The 19,488-nt window shown below is 42.2% G+C and overlaps 1 protein-coding gene across 4 annotated transcripts in view; it reads left to right on the top strand.

The window, feature by feature from the left end:
- LOC122556201 (glutamate-rich protein 6-like) overlaps window positions 1-19,255 on the top strand; it is a 70,655-nt gene extending 51,400 nt beyond the window's left edge. For 3 of the 4 annotated variants that reach the window (XM_087993335.1, XM_087993334.1, XM_087993337.1), the window contains 6 exons: window positions 2,956-3,023; window positions 6,814-6,953; window positions 9,614-9,699; window positions 11,468-11,623; window positions 16,772-16,997; window positions 18,579-19,255. In XM_087993335.1, the coding sequence (XP_087849461.1) occupies window positions 2,956-3,023; window positions 6,814-6,953; window positions 9,614-9,699; window positions 11,468-11,623; window positions 16,772-16,997; window positions 18,579-18,812 (910 nt within the window). In that variant the 3' untranslated portion in view covers window positions 18,813-19,255. Of the gene's footprint in view, window positions 1-2,955; window positions 3,024-6,813; window positions 6,954-8,996; window positions 9,118-9,613; window positions 9,700-11,467; window positions 11,624-16,771; window positions 16,998-18,578 lie in introns of those variants that run through there. The other variant, XM_087993338.1, reaches the window with a different exon arrangement.
- Window positions 19,256-19,488: the final 233 nt, after the last annotated feature.

Here is a 19,488-nt window from a genome sequence, read left to right as displayed (position 1 = left end):
GGATGTGGTGGAGGCTGGTACAACTGCAACATTTAAGAGGCATTTGGATGGGTATATGAATAGGAAGGGTTCGGAGGGATATGGGCTGGGTGCTGGCAGGTGGGACTAGATTGGGTTGGGATATCTGGTCGGCATGGACAGGTTGGACCGCAGGGTCTGTTTCCATGCTGTACATGTCTATGACTCTATGAAGATCCAGGGCAAAGCAGCCCGCTTGATTGGCACCACATCCATATGCATCCACTCCCTCCACCCCGACACTCAGTAGCAGCAGTGTGTACTATCTACAAGATGCACTGCAGAGATTCACCAAACATCCTCAGACAGCACCTTCCAAACCGATGACCACTTCCATCTTGGCCAAGGGCAGCAGATATATGGGAACACCAGCACCTTCAAATTCCCCTCCAAGCCACTCACCATCTTACTTGGAAATACATCGCTGTTCCTTCACTGTTGCTGAGTCAAAGTCCTGGAATTCCCTCCCTAGGGGCATTGTGAGTCAATCCACAGCAGGTGGACTGCATTAGCTCAAAAAGGCAGTTCACCACCACTTTCTCAAGGGCAACTAGGAACGGGCAATAAATGCTGACCCAGCCAGCAATGCCTACATGCCACAAAATGAATGAATAAATAAATAAATAAATCTGTGTACCTGCATACCTAGATCCCTCTGCAGATTCCTTAGGGTTCTGCCATTCACTGTGTAATTTTCACCTGTACTTGACCTTCCAAAATGCATCACCTCACATTTATCTGGATTAAATTCCATCTGCCATTTTTCTGCCCCTGCCTCTAACTGATCTATATCCTGCTGTATCCTCTGACATTATTCCTCACAATCTTTCTATTGTCCACAGACCTACTAATGAGACCAGCTGTGTTCTCCTCCAAATCATTTATGTAGAAGCTATATTTCCTTTTGTCAAAAAAGCATGAAATAGTTGTCTCATTACATGGATTGCCAGAGTCAATTGCTAGAAGATGACATTAGATGACTACTCAATCACAACTGTCTAATGAATTTGCATTTTGAAGCCTCATTTTCTTTCTTTTTGAGTATAGGTTAGTCCATCCCCAATTGGTTTAATTTTCATAAAATGACTCAGGAAAGAATTGTAATCCCCACATAGAAGACAGGAAAATAATTGAACTAATGTACCAAAGTAACTCAGTTTCCATCCCATCATACATTCTGAGTTTACATTTGCACAACTCCCTGTTTTTTCAAATATTCCTTAGAATTAAAGATAAAAGCTTATACCAGTTTTGAAAGCAAAATGATTTGGAGCATTGTACAAATAAACATTGAAAGAACTGCAGATGTGTAAATCAAAGATAAAATAGAAATTACTGGAAAAGCTCAGCAGGTCTGGCAGCATCTATGGAGGGAATTCAGGGTTAACATTTTGGGTTGAGTGACCCTTCATCAGAACAGCCTTTTCTCTGAGAAAGGGTCACTCGACCTGAAATATTAACCCTGAATTCTCTCCACAGATGCTGCCAGACCCACTGAGCTTTTCCAGCAATTTCTATTTTCGTCTTGGAGCATTATACAATCTCTGAGGTAAAGCCGAGGAAATGCTACAGCATCACCACTGGTGGGAGGTATTTGTTATAGAGGACAAATGGAGAAAAGTTATGATCCAAAATGTGGTATATTGGTGAAACCGAGCAGAGGCTACAGCAACGGATGAATGGGCACCGCACAATAATCAATGGGCAGGATTGTTCCCTTTCAGTTGGAGAACATTTCAGCAGTCCAGGACATTCGACCTCGGACCTTTGGGTGACCATCCTCCAAGGCAGACTTTGGAACAGACAATAGGGAAAAGTGGCCGAGAAAAGGCTGATAGCTAAGTTCAATACCCATGGACAAGACCTCAACCGGGACCTTGGATTCATGTCACACTACAGGTGACCCCATTACACTGTGCACACACCCAGACACTCCTACACACACGCACACATACATATATAAGTTTGTGGGGTGAATTTATACTTGCAGAGTTACGTTGTACTTTGCTTAAAAACTGCATGAATCCACATAAGATTCTGTTAATTAATTATTTAGATTAGAATCAGTCGAAACATTATGGCCCAGACAGCAGCACAGAGGGGTGCTAACACCTTCAATACATTATCTAGGCTGACACCAATTGTTTAAGTTCACTTGACAATGTAACTTTTAAAAAACGTTTTGCAATTTTCCGATGAAAGAAGTGAAACTATCATGGTCATTCTAACAGATGAGAGACTTAACAAACAATCAAGGTAATTTTCAATGTATAATTTCAGTTACATCACAATGTAAACTTTTGCTATAAATTCTGTGTCCTACAATTGTGTACGCCACAACCACCTGATGAAACAGCAGTGCTCTGAAAGCTAGTGCTTCCAATTAAAACTATTGGACTATAACCTGGTGTTGTGTGATTTTTAACTTTGTACACCCCAATCTCCAACACCAGCATCTCCAAATCACCCAAAGTATAACAACTGAAGTCAGGCTTAGACTCAAAATAATGTGCAAACAACATGTTTAAATATTATATTATTGCCTACTCCAGCAGACCGTGCTTTAATCCAAATAAATTTCATCAATTTTATTGTTACTGTATATTTTTGTTATGTCACTTGATGAAATTAAGGGGAATTCAAGCTTCTAAGAAAAAATGTGCAAAATGTTTATTTCAGCTACACATTAAGGGTAAGTTTTAAAGCCAATGGTTCCCTTGCTGAGGAAGGCTAATGAAGGAGGGTCATACCGGACTCCAAACGTTTACTCAGTTTCTCTGTCCACAAATGCTGCTGAGTTTCTGCAGCACTTCCTACTTTTTCATAATTTCAGATTCCCAGCATCAGCAGTATTCTCTTTCTGTTCCTTTGTGCGGGGGTGCTTTGCCAGGCCACGTTAGCTCTCAGCGCACTTGTACTTCTGTGATGTTTTACCAGGTTACGTGACAGAGAAATGGAAAAATACATGAAAAAGGCAAAAGAAAGTCAGCTCAAAGTGTCTGCCGGTATGTTTCCCTCCTATAGTTCAGAGTTTCATTTGACTTTCCTTATATGTTTTGTTTATGTAATTTTACTTTGTGTCTCCTAGAAAATGGATCATGGACTTGGGCATTCTTGGGCATACCAGCACATGTTGAGGATTGTTTAACGGGCAGGGTTAATTGGGATAAACAAGACATTTCGGGTTGGTAAGCTGTAACGAGTGGGATCATTACTGAGGCCTCAACTATTTATAACCTCTGGTGTGGAGGTGCCAGTGTTAGACCGGGCTGGACAAAATCAGAAGTCACACGACACCAAGTTATAGTCCAACAGGTTTGTTTGTAATCACAGTCATAGGTCACTTCGCCGGACAAAGGAGCAGTGCTCCATAAGCTTGTGATTTCAAATAAACCATTTATTTGCGTGGGTTTCCTCCCACAGCTCAAAGACAGACAGGTCAGATGAATTGGCCATGCTAAATTGCCCATAATGTTAGGTGCAGTAGTCAGAGGGAAATGGATCTGAGTGGGTTACTCTTCGGAGGGTCGGTGTGGACCTGTTGGGCCGAAGGGTCTGTTTCCAAACTAAGGAATCTAATCTAACTTAATGACTTAATGGAGTTGAGAAGAATGAGAGATGACTGTGATGAAACCTAGAATATTTTTGGAGAGCTTGGCAGAGTGGACACGGAGAAGCTATTTCCCCTTGTGGTAGAATCTAGAACCAGATGGCATCATCTCAGAGAAAGAGGTTCCCCATTTAAGACAGAGATGCAGAGAACACCCTTCGTTCACAGACGTGTTATGACACAGAAGAAGGTCATTTGGTCCACCATGCCGGTATCTGCTTAAAAATTGAGCATCATGACCTTGTGCCAATCTCCTGCTTTTGCCCCATACCCCAACATATTATTTTTCTCCAGATATTCAACCAATGTCCTCTTGAATGCCTAAATTGAAATTTCCGTCCACCACCTTACCAGGTAATGCATTCCATTCTCTTGCTGGGTGAACAAGCTTTTCCTCGCTTCAGCCTTGCTTCGTTTGCAGGTCACTTTAAATTCATGTGTTTTCTTGTTGCTTTTGCGAGCGGGAGCAGTTTCTCCATATCCAGCCCGCTCATGATTTTGAAAACCTCAATCAGATCTCCTTTCAGCCTTCTTCTCTCCAAGGAGAACAGTCCCATCTTCCTCAATCTATCCTCATCACTGAAGCTCCTCATCCTTGGAGCCATTCCTGTAAATTGCTTCTGCACTTTCTCTGATATCTTTCACAAAATATGATGCCCACACCAGAACTGGACTCAATACTCCAGCTGAGGCCTAACAAGTGTATTGTACAAGCTCTGTATCACCTCCTTGCTTTTGTATTTTATGGCCCTATTAGTAAAGCCAAGAGTACTGTATCCTTTACTTACTGCTGCCTCTACCTGTCCTGCCGCTTATGGTGATATGTCTACATACACATCCAGGTCTCTCTGCTCCTTCACCCTCTTAGAACTGCACACTGACATTGCATTGTCTTTCAATGGTCTTCCCACCAAAATGCATCACTCCTACATCTCTGCAGTGAATCTCAGCTGCCACCTATTTACCCACTCCACCAAACTGTCAATGTCCTTTTGGATATATGAATGAATGAATGGTTGAATGGATGGGAATGAATGAATGGATGAATTCATGTGAAATACAGCAAAATACAATGAAAAGCTTTCATTTGTCCCCATTGTCCTCCTTACAGTTTGCAGTTCTACCAAATTTGTGTTATCTGCAAACTTTGAAATTGGCCCCAACACACCCAAGTTCTAGATTATTAATATACATTAGGAAAACAAAGGTCTAAATTTGACCCCTAGGAAACTCTATGGCAAACTGTCTTTCAACACCCCCCGCCCCCCCACCGCCAAAAAAATCCATTGACCATTCCCTCTGTTTCCTCAGAGAGCTGATGAAGCTGACTGATGAAGTATATGCGAGGCTGAGGTTTTACTCAGTGAAGGAATCCTGGAATATGTGGTGATGAGGGTTTATCAGATCTGCCACAATCTCATTGTCGGGCAGAGCAGAGCCAATGGGCTAAATGGCCTGTCAGTGCTGCTCCTTATTATGGTCTTGCCAGTCTGAGAATAATTTATGTAACTTTGCTGACAATGCAGAGACAGGTGGGACAGTAATCTGTGAGGCAGACACAAAGAGGCTTCACAGCAGTTGTGGTGGGCAATACTGTGGCAGGTGGGCCAAATGGTCTCCTGCTGCTCTGTAACAATCCTGTTATTCTGAGATGGAGTCGAAGATGAGGAATACATTTTGTGAGAAATAGAATACCAGAATGTTTGTTTTGAAATAATGAGAAACTTTTAAAATTAGATTTTCACAGAGACACGGGCATACTTTTACTAGAACCATAGTAAAAGTGAGCAAAAAGGAAATTTGGAAATCTAAAGTAGAAGAGTAAGGGACAATCGCTCCAATTGTATAGGGCTTTGGTGCAAACACACATGGAATATTGTACAGTTTGGTTATATTATTGAAGGATAGAGATGCTTAACTAGGGGCTGTACAGTGATGGCATACTAGATTGATTCCTGGGTGAGATTATCAAGAGTCATGGGTCATACAGAGCGGAAACAGACCCTTCGGTCCAACCAGTCCATGCCGAATATAATCCCAAACTAAACTAGTCCCACTTGCCGCTCCTGACACATATCCCTCCAAACCTTTCCTTTTTTTTGTACTTATCTAAATGTCTTTTAAACATTGTAATTTACCCACATCCACCATTCCCTCAGGAAGTTCATTCCACATGCGAACCTCTGTGTACAAATATTATCCCTCATGTCTTTTTTAAATCTCTCCTCTCACCTTAAAACTGTGCCCCCTAAGTCTTGAAATTCCCCATCCTAGGGAAAAGACAATTACCATTAAGTCTATCTATACCCCTCATTATTTTACAAAACTTCTATGTGGTCGCCTCTAAATCTCCCTTGACAGCAGGTGTGATGAGCAGTACTGTGGCAGATGGGCCAAATGGACTCCCATTGCTCTGTAGCAATTCTGTTATTCTGAGATGGAGTACAGGATGGGGAATTCACTTCATTTGAAAGAATAGAAAACCACAATCCAGTCTAAATCAAAGCTTCTATACCCAACCACATCCTGATAAATCTCTCGTGAACCCTCTCCAGTTTAATAATATCCTTCCTACAACTGGGCGACCAGAACTGGACACAGTAATCCAGAAGAGGCTTCACCAATGTCCTATACAACCTCAACATGACATCCCAACTCCTGTACACAAAGGACCGAGCAATGAAGGCAAGTGTGCTAAATACCTTTTTAATCACTCTGTCTATATGTGATGCAAACTTCAAAGAATTATGTACGTGAACCCCAAGTCCCTCTGTTTTCTAACACTACCCAAGGCCATACCATTAAATTTTTTTAAAATTCACTCATGAGACATGGGTATCACTAGCTGAGCCAGCATTTATTGCCTATCCCTACTTGCCCATGAGAAGGTGGGGGTGAGTTGCGTTCTTGAACAGCTGCAGTCCATGTGCTGTAGGTACACCCTTAATATCTTTAGTGAGAGAATACCAGGGTTTTGACCCAGTGACAGTAAAGGAATAGCAATATATTTCCAAGTCAGGATGGTGAGAGGCTTGGAGGGAACCTGAAGGTGGTGGTGTTCCCATATATCAGCTGCCCTTGTCTGCCTACATGTTGCATGTTTGAAAATGTTAGCAGTTTATGAATTCTCTATCATTGCTTTTCTCTCTCTGTTTCTCACCTCACCCTCTGCCATGTTCATCCAGGGCCAAAGAAACTGACTACAATTACTTTTCAGTTATCCACGTCACTGGATTTCGTAACCTTAAAAGAAGTGAAAGGTGAAGGTGAAAATTGGGATAACATTTTCACGGAGTCAAGGGATGACTCATTCAGTTGGCACAAGGTACGTGTTGTCATTATAATTTTGTCAGTTTTATCACCTGACTGTTTATTACATAGATTCTAGATTAGAGCGGTGCTGGAAAAGCACAGCAGTTCAGGCAGCATCCGAGGAGCAGGCTGCTTGAACTGATGTGCGTTTCCAGCACCACTCTAATCTAGAATCTGGTTTCCAGCATCTGCAGTCCTTGTTTTTACCTACCTGTTTATTACGTAGGACTACATAGAATATACAAGATAAAGATTTTAGACCCTTCAATCCAACTGGCCCAATCCAGTGCTTATACGCCTTATCAGCAATACTCTTTGTCAATCCCTTTCTGGATAACCTTCTAAACCAGACTACATTGAATGTACGTGTTAGAGGAATAGAGTCTCACAATAATGCAACACTGTTAGGTTTAACTTCATACATTCAAAATACATGACAATGTGGTCAACTCTGAAATAGCCTAGTTTGCCATCCAATTCACTGCCATTTGGGAATGGGCAACGAATGCTGGCCTTGCCAGTGACACCCACACAGTGAAAAAATTGGAAAACATAGAGAGTTTCCGATGAATCTGTCTGTTAGTCATATGTTTCCAAAGCCAGAAAGCACAGATGGAAAACAAGGAAAAGACCCAAGTCGCAAGATCGTACAGCATCTGTTTACGGTGATTTTTTTTATTTCAAAAATATACTTTATTCATTAAATAATTTGACAGTCTGCTCAGGGAACCGTTCCATAGGATCCACCCTCTCCTTTTCCCGAAGGGTCTCAAGGACACTACATGCTGACCACTTCCTGATGGATTTGTGGTCAAAGGTGTTTTTCTTCATAAACTTCTCCACAAAGGACAGGTGATACGGAACGGTCCAACTACTCGGAGCGTTCCACGGCAGCGAGGCCAGGCCCATCTTTCGCAACACCGGGGACAGGTAGAACCTCAGTACGCAGTGACACTTGGTGTTTGCGTACCGGGGATCCACGCACAGCTTGATGCAGCCACACACAAAGGTGGCCATCAGGGTGAGGGTGGCATTGGGTGTATTTTTCCCCTGTTGCCCAGATCTTTGTACAGCTAGTCCCTTCGGACCCGGTCCATCTTTGACCTCCACATAAATTGCAACGGCACAGGTTCTGGGAATAGGCCAGACCTGTGCCACGTATACAATAATGACAGTGCCTCACACCTGATGACCAGGTTTTTTCCCGCGATGGAGAGCGACCGTAGTTTCCATCTACCTAGTTTCTGCCTGACTTTGCTGATACGCTCCTCCCAAGACTTGGCGCACGCCCCAGCCCCCCCCCCCCCCCCTCCCCGAACCAAATACCCAGCACCTTCAGGTGGTCAGTCCTGACGGTGAAGGGGATCGAGGATTGGTCGGCCCAGTTCCCGAAGAGCATGGCCTCGCTCTTGCCTCGGTTTACCTTGGTCCCCGAGGCCCATTCGAACTGGTCACATATGCACATGAGTCTGCGCATGGACAGCGGATCCGAACAGAAAACGGCGACGTCATCCATGTACAGGGAGGCCTTGACCTGCAGGCCCCCGCTGCCAGGAATAGTCACCCCTCTCAGGCTCGCATCCTTCCTGATGGATTCAGCAAATGGCTCTATGCAGCACACAAACAAGGCAGGAGAGAGAGGGCAGCCCTGCCTGACTCCAGATCTGACTGGGAAGCTACCTGATTCCCACCCATTGATTGAGACTCCACTGACAATGTTGGTGTAGAGCAGTCTGATCCAATTGCAGATTCCCTCCCCAAAGCCCATTTCATATACGTGTGTGATATCCTGTCAAAGGCTTTCTCCTGGTCCAGGCTGATCAGGCAGGTGTCCAACCCTCTGTCCTGCACGTAGACGATCGTATCCCTGAGGAGTGTGAGACTCTCAGCAATCTTCCTGCCTAGTACAGCACAGGTTTGGTCAGGGTGAATCACCGACCCTAGAGCAGACCTGACACGGTTGGCGATTACCTTTGACAGAATTTTGTAATCCGCATTCAACAGTGTGATTGGTCTCCAATTTTTGAGTTCCTCCCTTTCCCCCTTCAACTCGTAGATGAGGGTGATGATGCCTTTCCTCATGGATTCACTCATGGTACCTGCCCGAAGAATACTGACATACACCCCCAGCAGGTCCTGGCCAATCAAGTCCCACAGAGCGGAACAGAGCTCGACCGGTAAGCCCGTCGCTTCCAGGAGTTTTATTCTTTTCAATGGACTCGAGGGCCTTGGTCAGCTCGTCCAGAGATAGCGTCTGGTCCAGCCTCTCCCGTGTTCTGTCGTCTAAGACCTCCGTGATAGAGGACAGGACATCTGTTTAGGGTGATTGGTATCAAGTTCAGAAAACTATCAGGGAGGAGTTCAATGTTTTACTGTTCAATGACCATTAAATGTTGTAGCTGGTAATGGTGAGGGAATGTTTGATCGGCAGTGGGATCTTCTCTCTGGCATTTATTATGATGTTACTATGGGTAGTGGCCAAAAGCTGAACCAATTTATCTGAAATCCCTCCCAATTTATGAATGTTAAACTTCTTAAAACAAAAACATCAACACCTTCAGCAAAACAGTGACTCAAACAAACCAATTGAGTGTTCACTGTCTCTGTGAAGTTTTAGGATTAATGTAGAGACTGCAACCTTCACCTTTGTTTCATGTTTACTTTTGCACAAAGGATCTTCACTCATCTTTCATGGTGAAATACTACAAGAACGGGAATAAGTTTCTTACTGCTTTCCCAGACGGAATGGCTCAAGTATTGTATCCTTTGTGAAAAGTGAATTGTATTAGATGCAGAATGCATTTTATTGGGGGAGCAAACATGCAATATTTCCCTCCAAGTGATGCGGTGAAAATTCTGATAAACACTTAGAAGAATATTATTAAGCTGGAGAGGGTTCAGAAGAGATGTTGCCAGGTATGGAAGGTTTGAGTTATAAGGAAAGGCTGGGACTTTTTTCGTTGGAGCACAGGAGGATGAGAGGTGATATTATGGAAGTTTATAAAATAATGACGGGTATTGATAAAGTTAATGGTAGCTGTCTTTTCCCTATGATGGGGGATTTCAAGATTAGGGGGCACATTTTTAAGGTGAGAGGAGAGAGATTTGAAAAAGACAGGAGGGGCAAATCTATTACACAGAGGGTGGTTCGTGCGCGGAATGAACTTCCTGAGGAAGTGGTGGATGTGAGTAAAATTACACTGTTTAAAAGATATTTGGATAAGTATGTGAATAGGAAAAGTTTGGAGGGATATGGGCCAGGAGCAGGCAAGTGGGACTAGATTAGTTTGGGATTATGTTTGGCATGGACTGGTTGGACCAAATGGTCTGTTTCCATGCGGTATGACTCTATGGTTCTATAAATTATTGAGTACACTTCATTTGCCTGTCTTTTCTCCCCTCCTTGTTTTTAAGGGTTGGCCTGTGAACTTCCATGAGATTGATCCACATTTGTGCGTAAAGTACTTCAGTACTTTGCCAATACTTCCAGCAGGGTAGCTGACCCAGAGATGCCCCGCACCCTCTGCCTGTTGTCAGGCATATCGCAAGGATTTACCAGCTGACGATCCATCTGTGGGGCCACGTGACAAATACACCTCCTGCAGAAATACACCCAGTGGGGCCACTCAGTAATATCCAGCCCAACGTCCACCGGTTTCTGGTGGCAAGGAAACATGGGCAGCATAAAACAGGTTGGCGATCCTCTGCCAGTCTGCTACCTACCAGTGCCAAGGACTGATTTCAGCCCCAGTCCTCCTGCTGGTTGCTTTCACAGCATCTATTCAAATGCTTTTTCCCGCCAGGTTGGAAATGTGGATCTAGGTGGGCAGCCTGTGGGGTGCTCGGATATTGCAGGATAACCCTTTCCTCAGTCAACCTCCAGGGACTCATACTTCCTGGCAAGGTTCACTCGGCAGCAGCATGAGACGGTAGGCATAGAGTGCTGCAGATGTTAGAAAACTGAAAGAAAAGCAAAAAATGGTGGAAATACTCAACATGTTCAGAGGTGAGTTGAGGATTATCAGGTCAGCTATGGTTTTATTGAATGGTGGAGCACATCTGGTCTTCTGAAGAAAACTGTAGATTTCAGGTTGGAGAATGTGAGAACTGCAATTGCTGGAGATCAGAGTTGAGAGTGCGGTGATGGAAAAGCACAGTAGGTCAGGCAGCATCCGAGGAGCAGGAGAATCGATGTTTCGGCCACAAGGGCTTTTGCCTGCAACGTTGATTCTTCTGCTCCTCGGATGCTGCCTGACCAACTGCTTTTCCAGCACACACCCTCCACTGCAGATTTCAGGTTGTCAGGACCGACGATGAGTTGTGGATCAAAGATAGGATCCTTCGTTGTTGGTCCTGAAGCCAATTGTTGCACTGCCACTGCTGTCCTCGCCAGGAGGGTTAGCATTCACCAGACTGACGTTCAAACTCGCATCAGGCAATGTATCTACCTTCCCAGGAGTTTCAAGCCTTCATTTCAGAACAATAACCTGAAGGTTTGATTTGCCGTGTTTCCTTAACAACAATCAGTTATCCCTCTGGAAATCTGGCAGTTCAGATTTTTACGGACAAGCAGAAGAAAATTAACTGCATTGTGCTGGAGGACAAAGCCGACGAGCCAGCAATTCAGGCAGTGTTTTCCTCCTATGGCAGGTGTACCTGCTACCATCCGAATGGAGTCATCTGGTAGGTCACATCCTCCCTATAATTAAACCACATTGAAAATCTTATCCTTTCCAAAGATTTAAGTATCTTTTTTATTATTATTCATTCATGGGATGAGGGTGTCGCTAGCCAGGCAGCATTTATTGCCCAGCCCTAATTGCCCAGAAGGCAGTTAAGAATCCACCCCATCGCTGTCTGTCTCGAGTCATATGAAGGCAAGATCAACTAAGGATGGCAATTTCCTTCCCTAAAGGACATTCATAAACTGGATGTGTTTTTCCCAACAATTGGCAATGGATTCATGGTCTCTTAATTCCAGATTTTCCATTAGACTCTTAATTCCAGATTTTTAAAAAAATATGAATTCAAAACCCACCATCTGCCTCAGCAGGATTTAAACCTAGGTCCCTAGGACATTACCCAGGACTGTGGATTAATAGTCCAACTATAATACAACTAGGCCATTGCCTCCCCCTATCGGTGGGCATGTTGCTGTACTACTTTGCTGGAGTTGTTTGTTTATTTGATTGTTGGTTAATTAATTGTTGCAAAGACAGTAGGGTGGCAATGGCCGAGTGGTATTATTGCAAGACTGTTAATTAACAGACCCAGATAATGTTCTGGAGCAACAGGTTTGAATCCTGCCACAGCAGATGGTGGAATTTGTGATTCAATTTAAAAAGAAATCTGGAATTAAGACACTAATGATTGGCATGAAACCATTGTCAAGTGTCGGAAAAACCCATCTGGTTCAGTAATGTCATTTAGGGAAGGAAATCTGCCATCTTTACCCAGTCTGTCTTACAAGTGACTCCAGACCCACTGTAATGTGGTTGATGCTTAACTGTCCTCTGGGCAATTAGGGATGGGCAATAAGTGTTGACCTAGCCAGTGATGCCAACACATTGTAAATGAGTTTTTAAAAAAACTATTTATAATTTCAATTCTGTCTTTTTTCTAAAAATTGGCTTCTGTTTCCAAAATAATCGATTATATCAATGTATTTTAGTAAGTAACATTGAAACATCATCTTAACTATACTTCCATTATTCCATGCACCTGTTTGATGCTCACCAACAAAGTTTCTGTTAAGAGATGGGTGAGATGGTGAGAAGGTAGACAGAATGATGTTTTAATCATCCATCAACTTCTAAGAGGACCACTTCCATCCACAAGAGCATCAATTACTTCAGAAACATGGTCAGTGTAGTAGCTGGAAATGATGAAGTGGGTCATCCTCCGGGTAGGAGAAAGTGAGGACTGCAGATGCTAGAGATCAGAGTCGAAGAGTGGCACTGGGAAAACACAGCCGGTCAGGCAACATCCGAGGAGCAAGAGAATCGACATTTCAGGCATAAGCCCTTCATCAGGATTCCTGAAACATTGATTCTCCTGCTCCTTGGATGCTGCCTGATTGGTTGTGCTTTTCCATCATCCAGATGGGTGAAAGTGGAAGGGTTCACATCAGGAAAGTGACATGGCATTGTTTATTAAAAATCAATTTTGGATCGAGACCCATATATAAAGGGCCAAAGCAGGGCCACAGTAGGAACTTGAGTGTGATGGTCTGTGGATCCAAATGATTGGCAGGACTGTGGCTATTTTCCTTGGAGCATTGCAGGCCAAGGGACAACCTTATAGAGGTTTATAAAATCATGAGGGGCATGGATGGGGTGAATAGTCACGTTCTTTTTCCCAGGATATAAGAGTCCAAAACTAGAGGGCATAGGTTTAGGGTGAGAGGGGAAAGATTTAAAAGGAACCTAAGGAGCAACTTTTTCACACAGAGGGTGGTGTGTGTGTGTGTGGAATGAGCTACCAGAGGAAGTGATGGAAGCTGGTACAATTACAACATTTAAAAGGATTTAGATAGTTATATGGAAAGGAGGGATATGGGTCAAATGCTGGCAAATGTGACTAGATTAATTTAGGATATCTGGTCAGCATGGAAGAGTTGGACTGAACGGTGTGTTTCCATGTTGTACATCTCTATGACTCTCTTATGACTAGATTTTCGTAATAAATGAGATCGGTGGTGTGTGTGTGTGTTTGTGTGTGTGTGGGTGGCGCAGGGGCAGGGGGGTGACAGTGGAGAGAAGATGTGCCTCTTATTACTGATGGTAATAGTGAACAAGGCAGATCTCAGAGTAAAACTTAACAGATCTTAAGCTTAATTTTTGTCAGTTGGTTAACATGGCACTTAGTCAGTAAACTATTCACACGTGGCTACCAATGTTCCTTAATAAACGAACACAGGTTTATTACATCATAGAAATGTTGCATGTATGATAGCTAATCTTAACATAAACAACAAATTTTCAGCCTTTGTTACCCCGGCAGTATCCTTTTCAGATACTCAATCTGAGAGAAGTAGCACTTCTAACTTTAAAATTCTTACTTAACCGACTCTTTCCAAATTTTCTTTTTGGACTGCTGAAATGTTTTAAAGATTTCTGTCTAGTTTGGATGGCCTGGATTCCCTTTCAGTTTTGACAGTCAAGATATTTCTACAAACATTCACAGCCTGAAGATTCTACCAACCTAAAAAATGCCCTGCTGAAAATTGAGTGAAAATGTTTCTTCTGAACCAGCAGCCCCAACCATTTTCTTCTGTATGTCATAAATACAGCAGTGTAAACACTTCATTGATTAACATCATAGGTATCTGGCTAGGCACTTACTAAATCACACGATTTATTGGAAATTATGTATTTACGTTACATTTCCAAATGACTTTCCAATCTGTTAAAGTCACCTTCTCAGAACTGAAACTAAAACCCTTTTGCAGCTGTTTTTTTTAAAATATCCAAATTTTAAAATGAGGGTAACATATATTACACACATTTATCAGACCAGAGGTTCCATTAGGTGTTCTTCCATCAAATTTGTAAACCAACAACGTCACCTTGGCAGAACTGCAGGTTAGCAACTTTCCAGAACAAAGGTTCGAGTGAAAAGTTTGAGTTTGGAAGGTACAGGTTACACAAGAATAGAGGATTAAACTCATCAGCAATTTTAAGGCAGCTAATTAAGAAACAATGACTTAAATGAATGAACTACATGGACAAATGTACAACCTGCGACAGGCAAGAGTCGGTTTATCAGTCTGCAAGGATCTAAGAGATAGGGACGGATGGACCAGTAATACAAAGTGAGTCTTGGTCTCCATGGCTGGTGATCGTAGTCACTTCTGCTTCTTACCAAAGTGTGAAGGAATTCTTTCTCCATTTTCTTCTATCTGTGAAAGGCTGCAATCATAATAGATTAAGAAATTCTCCCAATTTGCTTATCTTCCCTTTCAAGGGCCTGTTTCTAATTTATTCTCAGATGGTTTGTTTCAGCTCATGAGAGCCCACCTTATCAGGAATGTCAGCCAGAGACATTGAGAGATAACAGGCCCATGATATGTTTTTCAGCCAGCATGCATTCTTCATAATAGGCAAACTTCTTAAGATTTTATAACATTATTACACAACAATGTCTTACACTGCTGGTTGGATGTGCATGACAATGCCAGAGAAGAGCAGGGAGCTGGTATCCAAACCAATATTTATTCTTCAACTAACATCAGTGAGAAAGTAGGTTGTCAAGTCATTATTACAGTGCTGTTTGTGGGATCTTGCTGTGCACAATTTGGTTACCATTAATTAGTTTAATGGTATCCTCAGGTAGTGAATGATATTACATAAAATCCAACTTCTCTCAGTCTAATGAAAGGTTATTCTACAGTATCTTATTGAGACCATACCTGGTACATTCTAATCAGTTCTTATCTTATGTGAGGAAGGATGTTCTAGCTATGGAGTGTGTGCAACAAATGTTTACTTGACTGATTCCTGGGATGGCAGGACTGACGTATGAAGAGAGACTGGACCAGTTAGAATTATGTGCTGTACAGTTAAGAAGAATGAGAGTGTCTCTCATATAGACCTGTAAAATCCTAACAGGATAAATGCAGGGAAGATGTTCCCGATAACCAGGAAGTCCAGAACTAGGGCCACGGTCTAAGAAAATGGAGCATGCCAATTAGAACTGAGATGAGGAAGAATTTCTTCATCCAGAGTCTCGTGAACCGGTGAAATTCTCTGCCAAAGAAAGCAGTTGAGGTCAAAACATTGAATATTTTAAGGAAGAATTAAATATAGTTCTTACAGCTAGAGGGATCAAAGGTGTGGGGAGAAATTGGGAATAGGGTACTGAGTTAGATGGTCTGCCATGATCATTTTGAATAGCAGAGCTGGCTCTTAAGGGTCGAATGGCTTTCTCTTGCTCCTAGTTTCTGTTTATCTCTTAGAATAATGTTATTAACTCTTAATATAATGAGGGGTGATCTTATAGAGGTTTATACAAATCATGAGGGATATGGATAGGATGAATAGCCAAGCTCTTTTACCCAGGTTGGGGAAGTCCAAAACTAAAGAGCATAGGTTTAAGGTGAGAGGAGAAAGATTTAAAAGGGACCTAAGAAGCAATATTTTAACGCAGAGGGTGATGTGTGTCTGGAATGACCTGCCAGAGGAAGTGGGAGGCTGAAACAATTACAACATTTAAAAGGCATCTGGGTGGGTATATGAAAAGGGAGGGATATGGGCCAAATGCTGGCAAATGGGACTAGATTAATTTAGAATATCTGATCAGCTTGGTCAAGTTGGACCAAAGGTTCTGTTTTCAGGCTGTACTGCTCAATGGATATCTGGCCTGTGTTAGTTTCTGGTCAAGCAATGTCTTGACTATAAAATTCTTATCCTTGCTCTCAAATCCTCTGCTATCTCTCCCTATATCTGTAGTCTCATCCAGCCCCACAGTCCTTGAGATATCTACGTTCCTCTAATTCCGACTATTTGTGCACTCCCAATTATAATTGCTACATCATTGGTGGCTGTGCCTTCAGTTGCCTAGGTGTCAAACTACAACTCTCTATTCCTCCACCTCACTTTCCTCCTTGGAGACATTTCTTAAAATCCACTTCTTCGATCAAGCTGTTGTCATCTGAGCTGATACCTTTTTACTCGGCTGAATGTCATATTTTGTGAAGCACGCAAAACATTTCATTAAGTTACAGGCAGAACATAAATATAAGTAGTTTTTGTTGAAATTCTGTGTATATATGTATAGATAACAGATGCATGTTTCTTTAGGTGACATTTCTCATACTTCTCTTATACACAGGATAAATATAAACGCATTGGGTGGCCACTATTTGGATAATCAAGGCACGCGAGTGAGGCGTTGGTACTGGAGAGACCGTTTGTCTCTTGGCTTCATACCTTTTAAACCAATTTTCATATCATTAAATGAAAACATTGGTGTTAGGATTATAGAGCAAGAACGGATTTTCATTACTTTTCTGGCAATGGGGAAGCAAGCAAGGTTCAAAGTGGGAACAAAACTGAAGGTAAAACAGTCAGCATGTGTAAACTATTTGCTTAATTTTCAACCCTGTGTTCATTTCTCCCAGGTCCTCATTCCAAATCCTCCAATACTTTGATAGCCACAGCAACAGTTCAGTAATTTGATAATATAAGATTGGAAATGAAGAAATTTGCAATTTGTTTAGCTATTTGGAGTACTGAGAGCAGATCTGGGCACGACATTAAGCGGCTGTAGTGGACTGCGGTCAGAGAATTACAGCACAGAAACAGACCCTTCGATCCAATTTGTCCTTGCTGAGCAGATATCCCAACCCAATCTAGTTCCACCTGCCAGCACCTCCCTCCAAACCCTTCCTATTCATATACCCATCCAGATGCCTTTTAAATGTTGCAATTGTACCAGCCTCCACCACTTCCTCTGGCAACTCATTCCATACACATACTACCCTCTGTGTAAAAACGTTGCTCCTTAGGCCTCTTATATCTTTCCCCTCATGATTTTGTAAACCTCTATAAGGTCACTCCTCAGCCTCTGACACTCCAGGGAAAACAGCCCTAGCCTGTTCAACCTCTCCCTATAGCTCAAATCCTCCAACTCTGGCAATATCCTTGTAAATCTTTTCTGAACCCATTTCAAGTTACACAACATCCTTCTGATAGGAATATTCCAACAGTGGGCTGACCAATGTCCTGTACAGCCGCAACATGACCTCCCAACTCCTGTATCAGCCTTGATCTTCGTAAATGGCAGACGCGGGCAGAGTGACCTGATCTTGTTCCTTATTCATATGAGGAGGAAATGGATGTAGTGGTAATATTACTAGACAAATAATCTACAGGCCCAGACTGATCCTGTAAAGAGACACAAGTTCCAATTCTGGAATTGAAATTTAGTGTGCTGTATTTGTTATTCCATTTGTTTCACACACAAAAGCACTGAAACTGGAATAGATCATTTAGAAAAGTGTGTTGATGTAAATATTAGCAAAAGTTGCACATTTCAGCTTTGCCATTTATCCAATGGCTATACGGTACCCAACATCAGCAAGAACGTGTTCACTTTGATTTTCATGTGGCAGACTGCTGCTGAAAAATATCCGAACCCAATCGATATTCTTGTTTCCGAAGAACTATAAATGAATGCTGGGGATAGAAATACAGCAGATTTAATAACAGATAGACCCTTTACAATCAGTTTTACAGCTTGGCCACATGTTAAGATTAAGCAAAATGCAATATTCGCAACTTCCACATCGGAGTCTAACAGTCCCATTAGAATACCTACAGTGTGGAATTGGCCCAACAAGTCCACATCGACCCTCCGAAGAGCATCCACTCAGACTCATTCCCTTACTCCTGTTACTTTACATTCCCCCTAACTAATGCACCTAACTGGCATATGCCTGGGCAATTTAGCATGTCCAATCCACCCAACCTGCACATCTTTGGACAGGCAGATACAGGGAGAATGTGCAAACTCCATGCAGACAGTCACCCGAGGGTGGAATCGAACCCGGGTCCCTGGCGCTGAGAGGCAACAGTGCTAACCACTGAGCCACTGTGCCATATTAACTATATCTTCCTGTTTGCTTTCTTTCACTCAGTTCAGAAAAACATCAAAGCTATCCCTTATAAGCAATCTGATAACAGAGGATGAGCTTCTCCTTCAGGCCAGCCAGCTGAAGGTTCGAACAGCGATCAACAAACTGTGCATTGCTCTGAACTTTCCAAGTAACGACCCAGAAAAAATTCCACTTCCACTTTATCTTACTTCTCAACAACAGAGGCTCTCCCAACTCCAGGAAACTATTAGGATGGAAGAAATTGCTAAGATGTAAGAAAAGTCATCTGTGGAATACAGATGAAGATACAGAATTTGACAGTACAGTTTCTGTATGGGGTCAGGGCTGTGGTGGGATGATTGTGTGGATTATATAAGTTTTGAATTTCAATTTGGACTAAAAGATATCAAAATTGAAAAAAAAATCTGTTACTCTCCCAGTGTTGCACCTGGGAGTAACATTGGTTAAAGTAAGGAGTCTGACTTAAGTTGAAGGTCCTGTCCCTCCTTTTTTAAGTCAGACCCACAAGTTTTTCATTATACCAGAATGGAGGTGTTGTCTTAAATCTTACATGCTGTCATTCTTACAATGTATCAGGTTTATTATCAAGATCATGAACATTTATATTTCAGACAATTTTTGGGTAAATTAATATAATGCTAATGTTATTTCATCAGTTTAAAACCAATCTCAATAAAATTTAGCATCTTTCTACAGCTGATTATTTTACAAAATGCATTGTTTGTGTTATTCCACTTGGAGTCTGGAGTTTTACCAGAGAAAGGTACTAGTAGAAAGGAATTCAAGAATAATGCTAACAACAGCAGATGTATAGAAATGGATCAATAAACAATGAAGCAATAAACATTTCTAATAAAACAAAGATGAATTCATCTGAGGGCAGAATTAGGAGTGTTTAAGATGCCAAAATGATACTAACCATTACTTGTTT

This window comes from Chiloscyllium plagiosum, unplaced genomic scaffold (assembly GCF_037043375.1).
Source record: "Chiloscyllium plagiosum isolate Xiang-an unplaced genomic scaffold, Cpla_swu_hap1 HiC_scaffold_13, whole genome shotgun sequence".
NCBI lineage: Eukaryota > Metazoa > Chordata > Chondrichthyes > Orectolobiformes > Hemiscylliidae > Chiloscyllium > Chiloscyllium plagiosum.
Note: the sequence above shows the minus strand (reverse complement) of the source record. Positions and strands in the feature narration are given on the sequence as shown.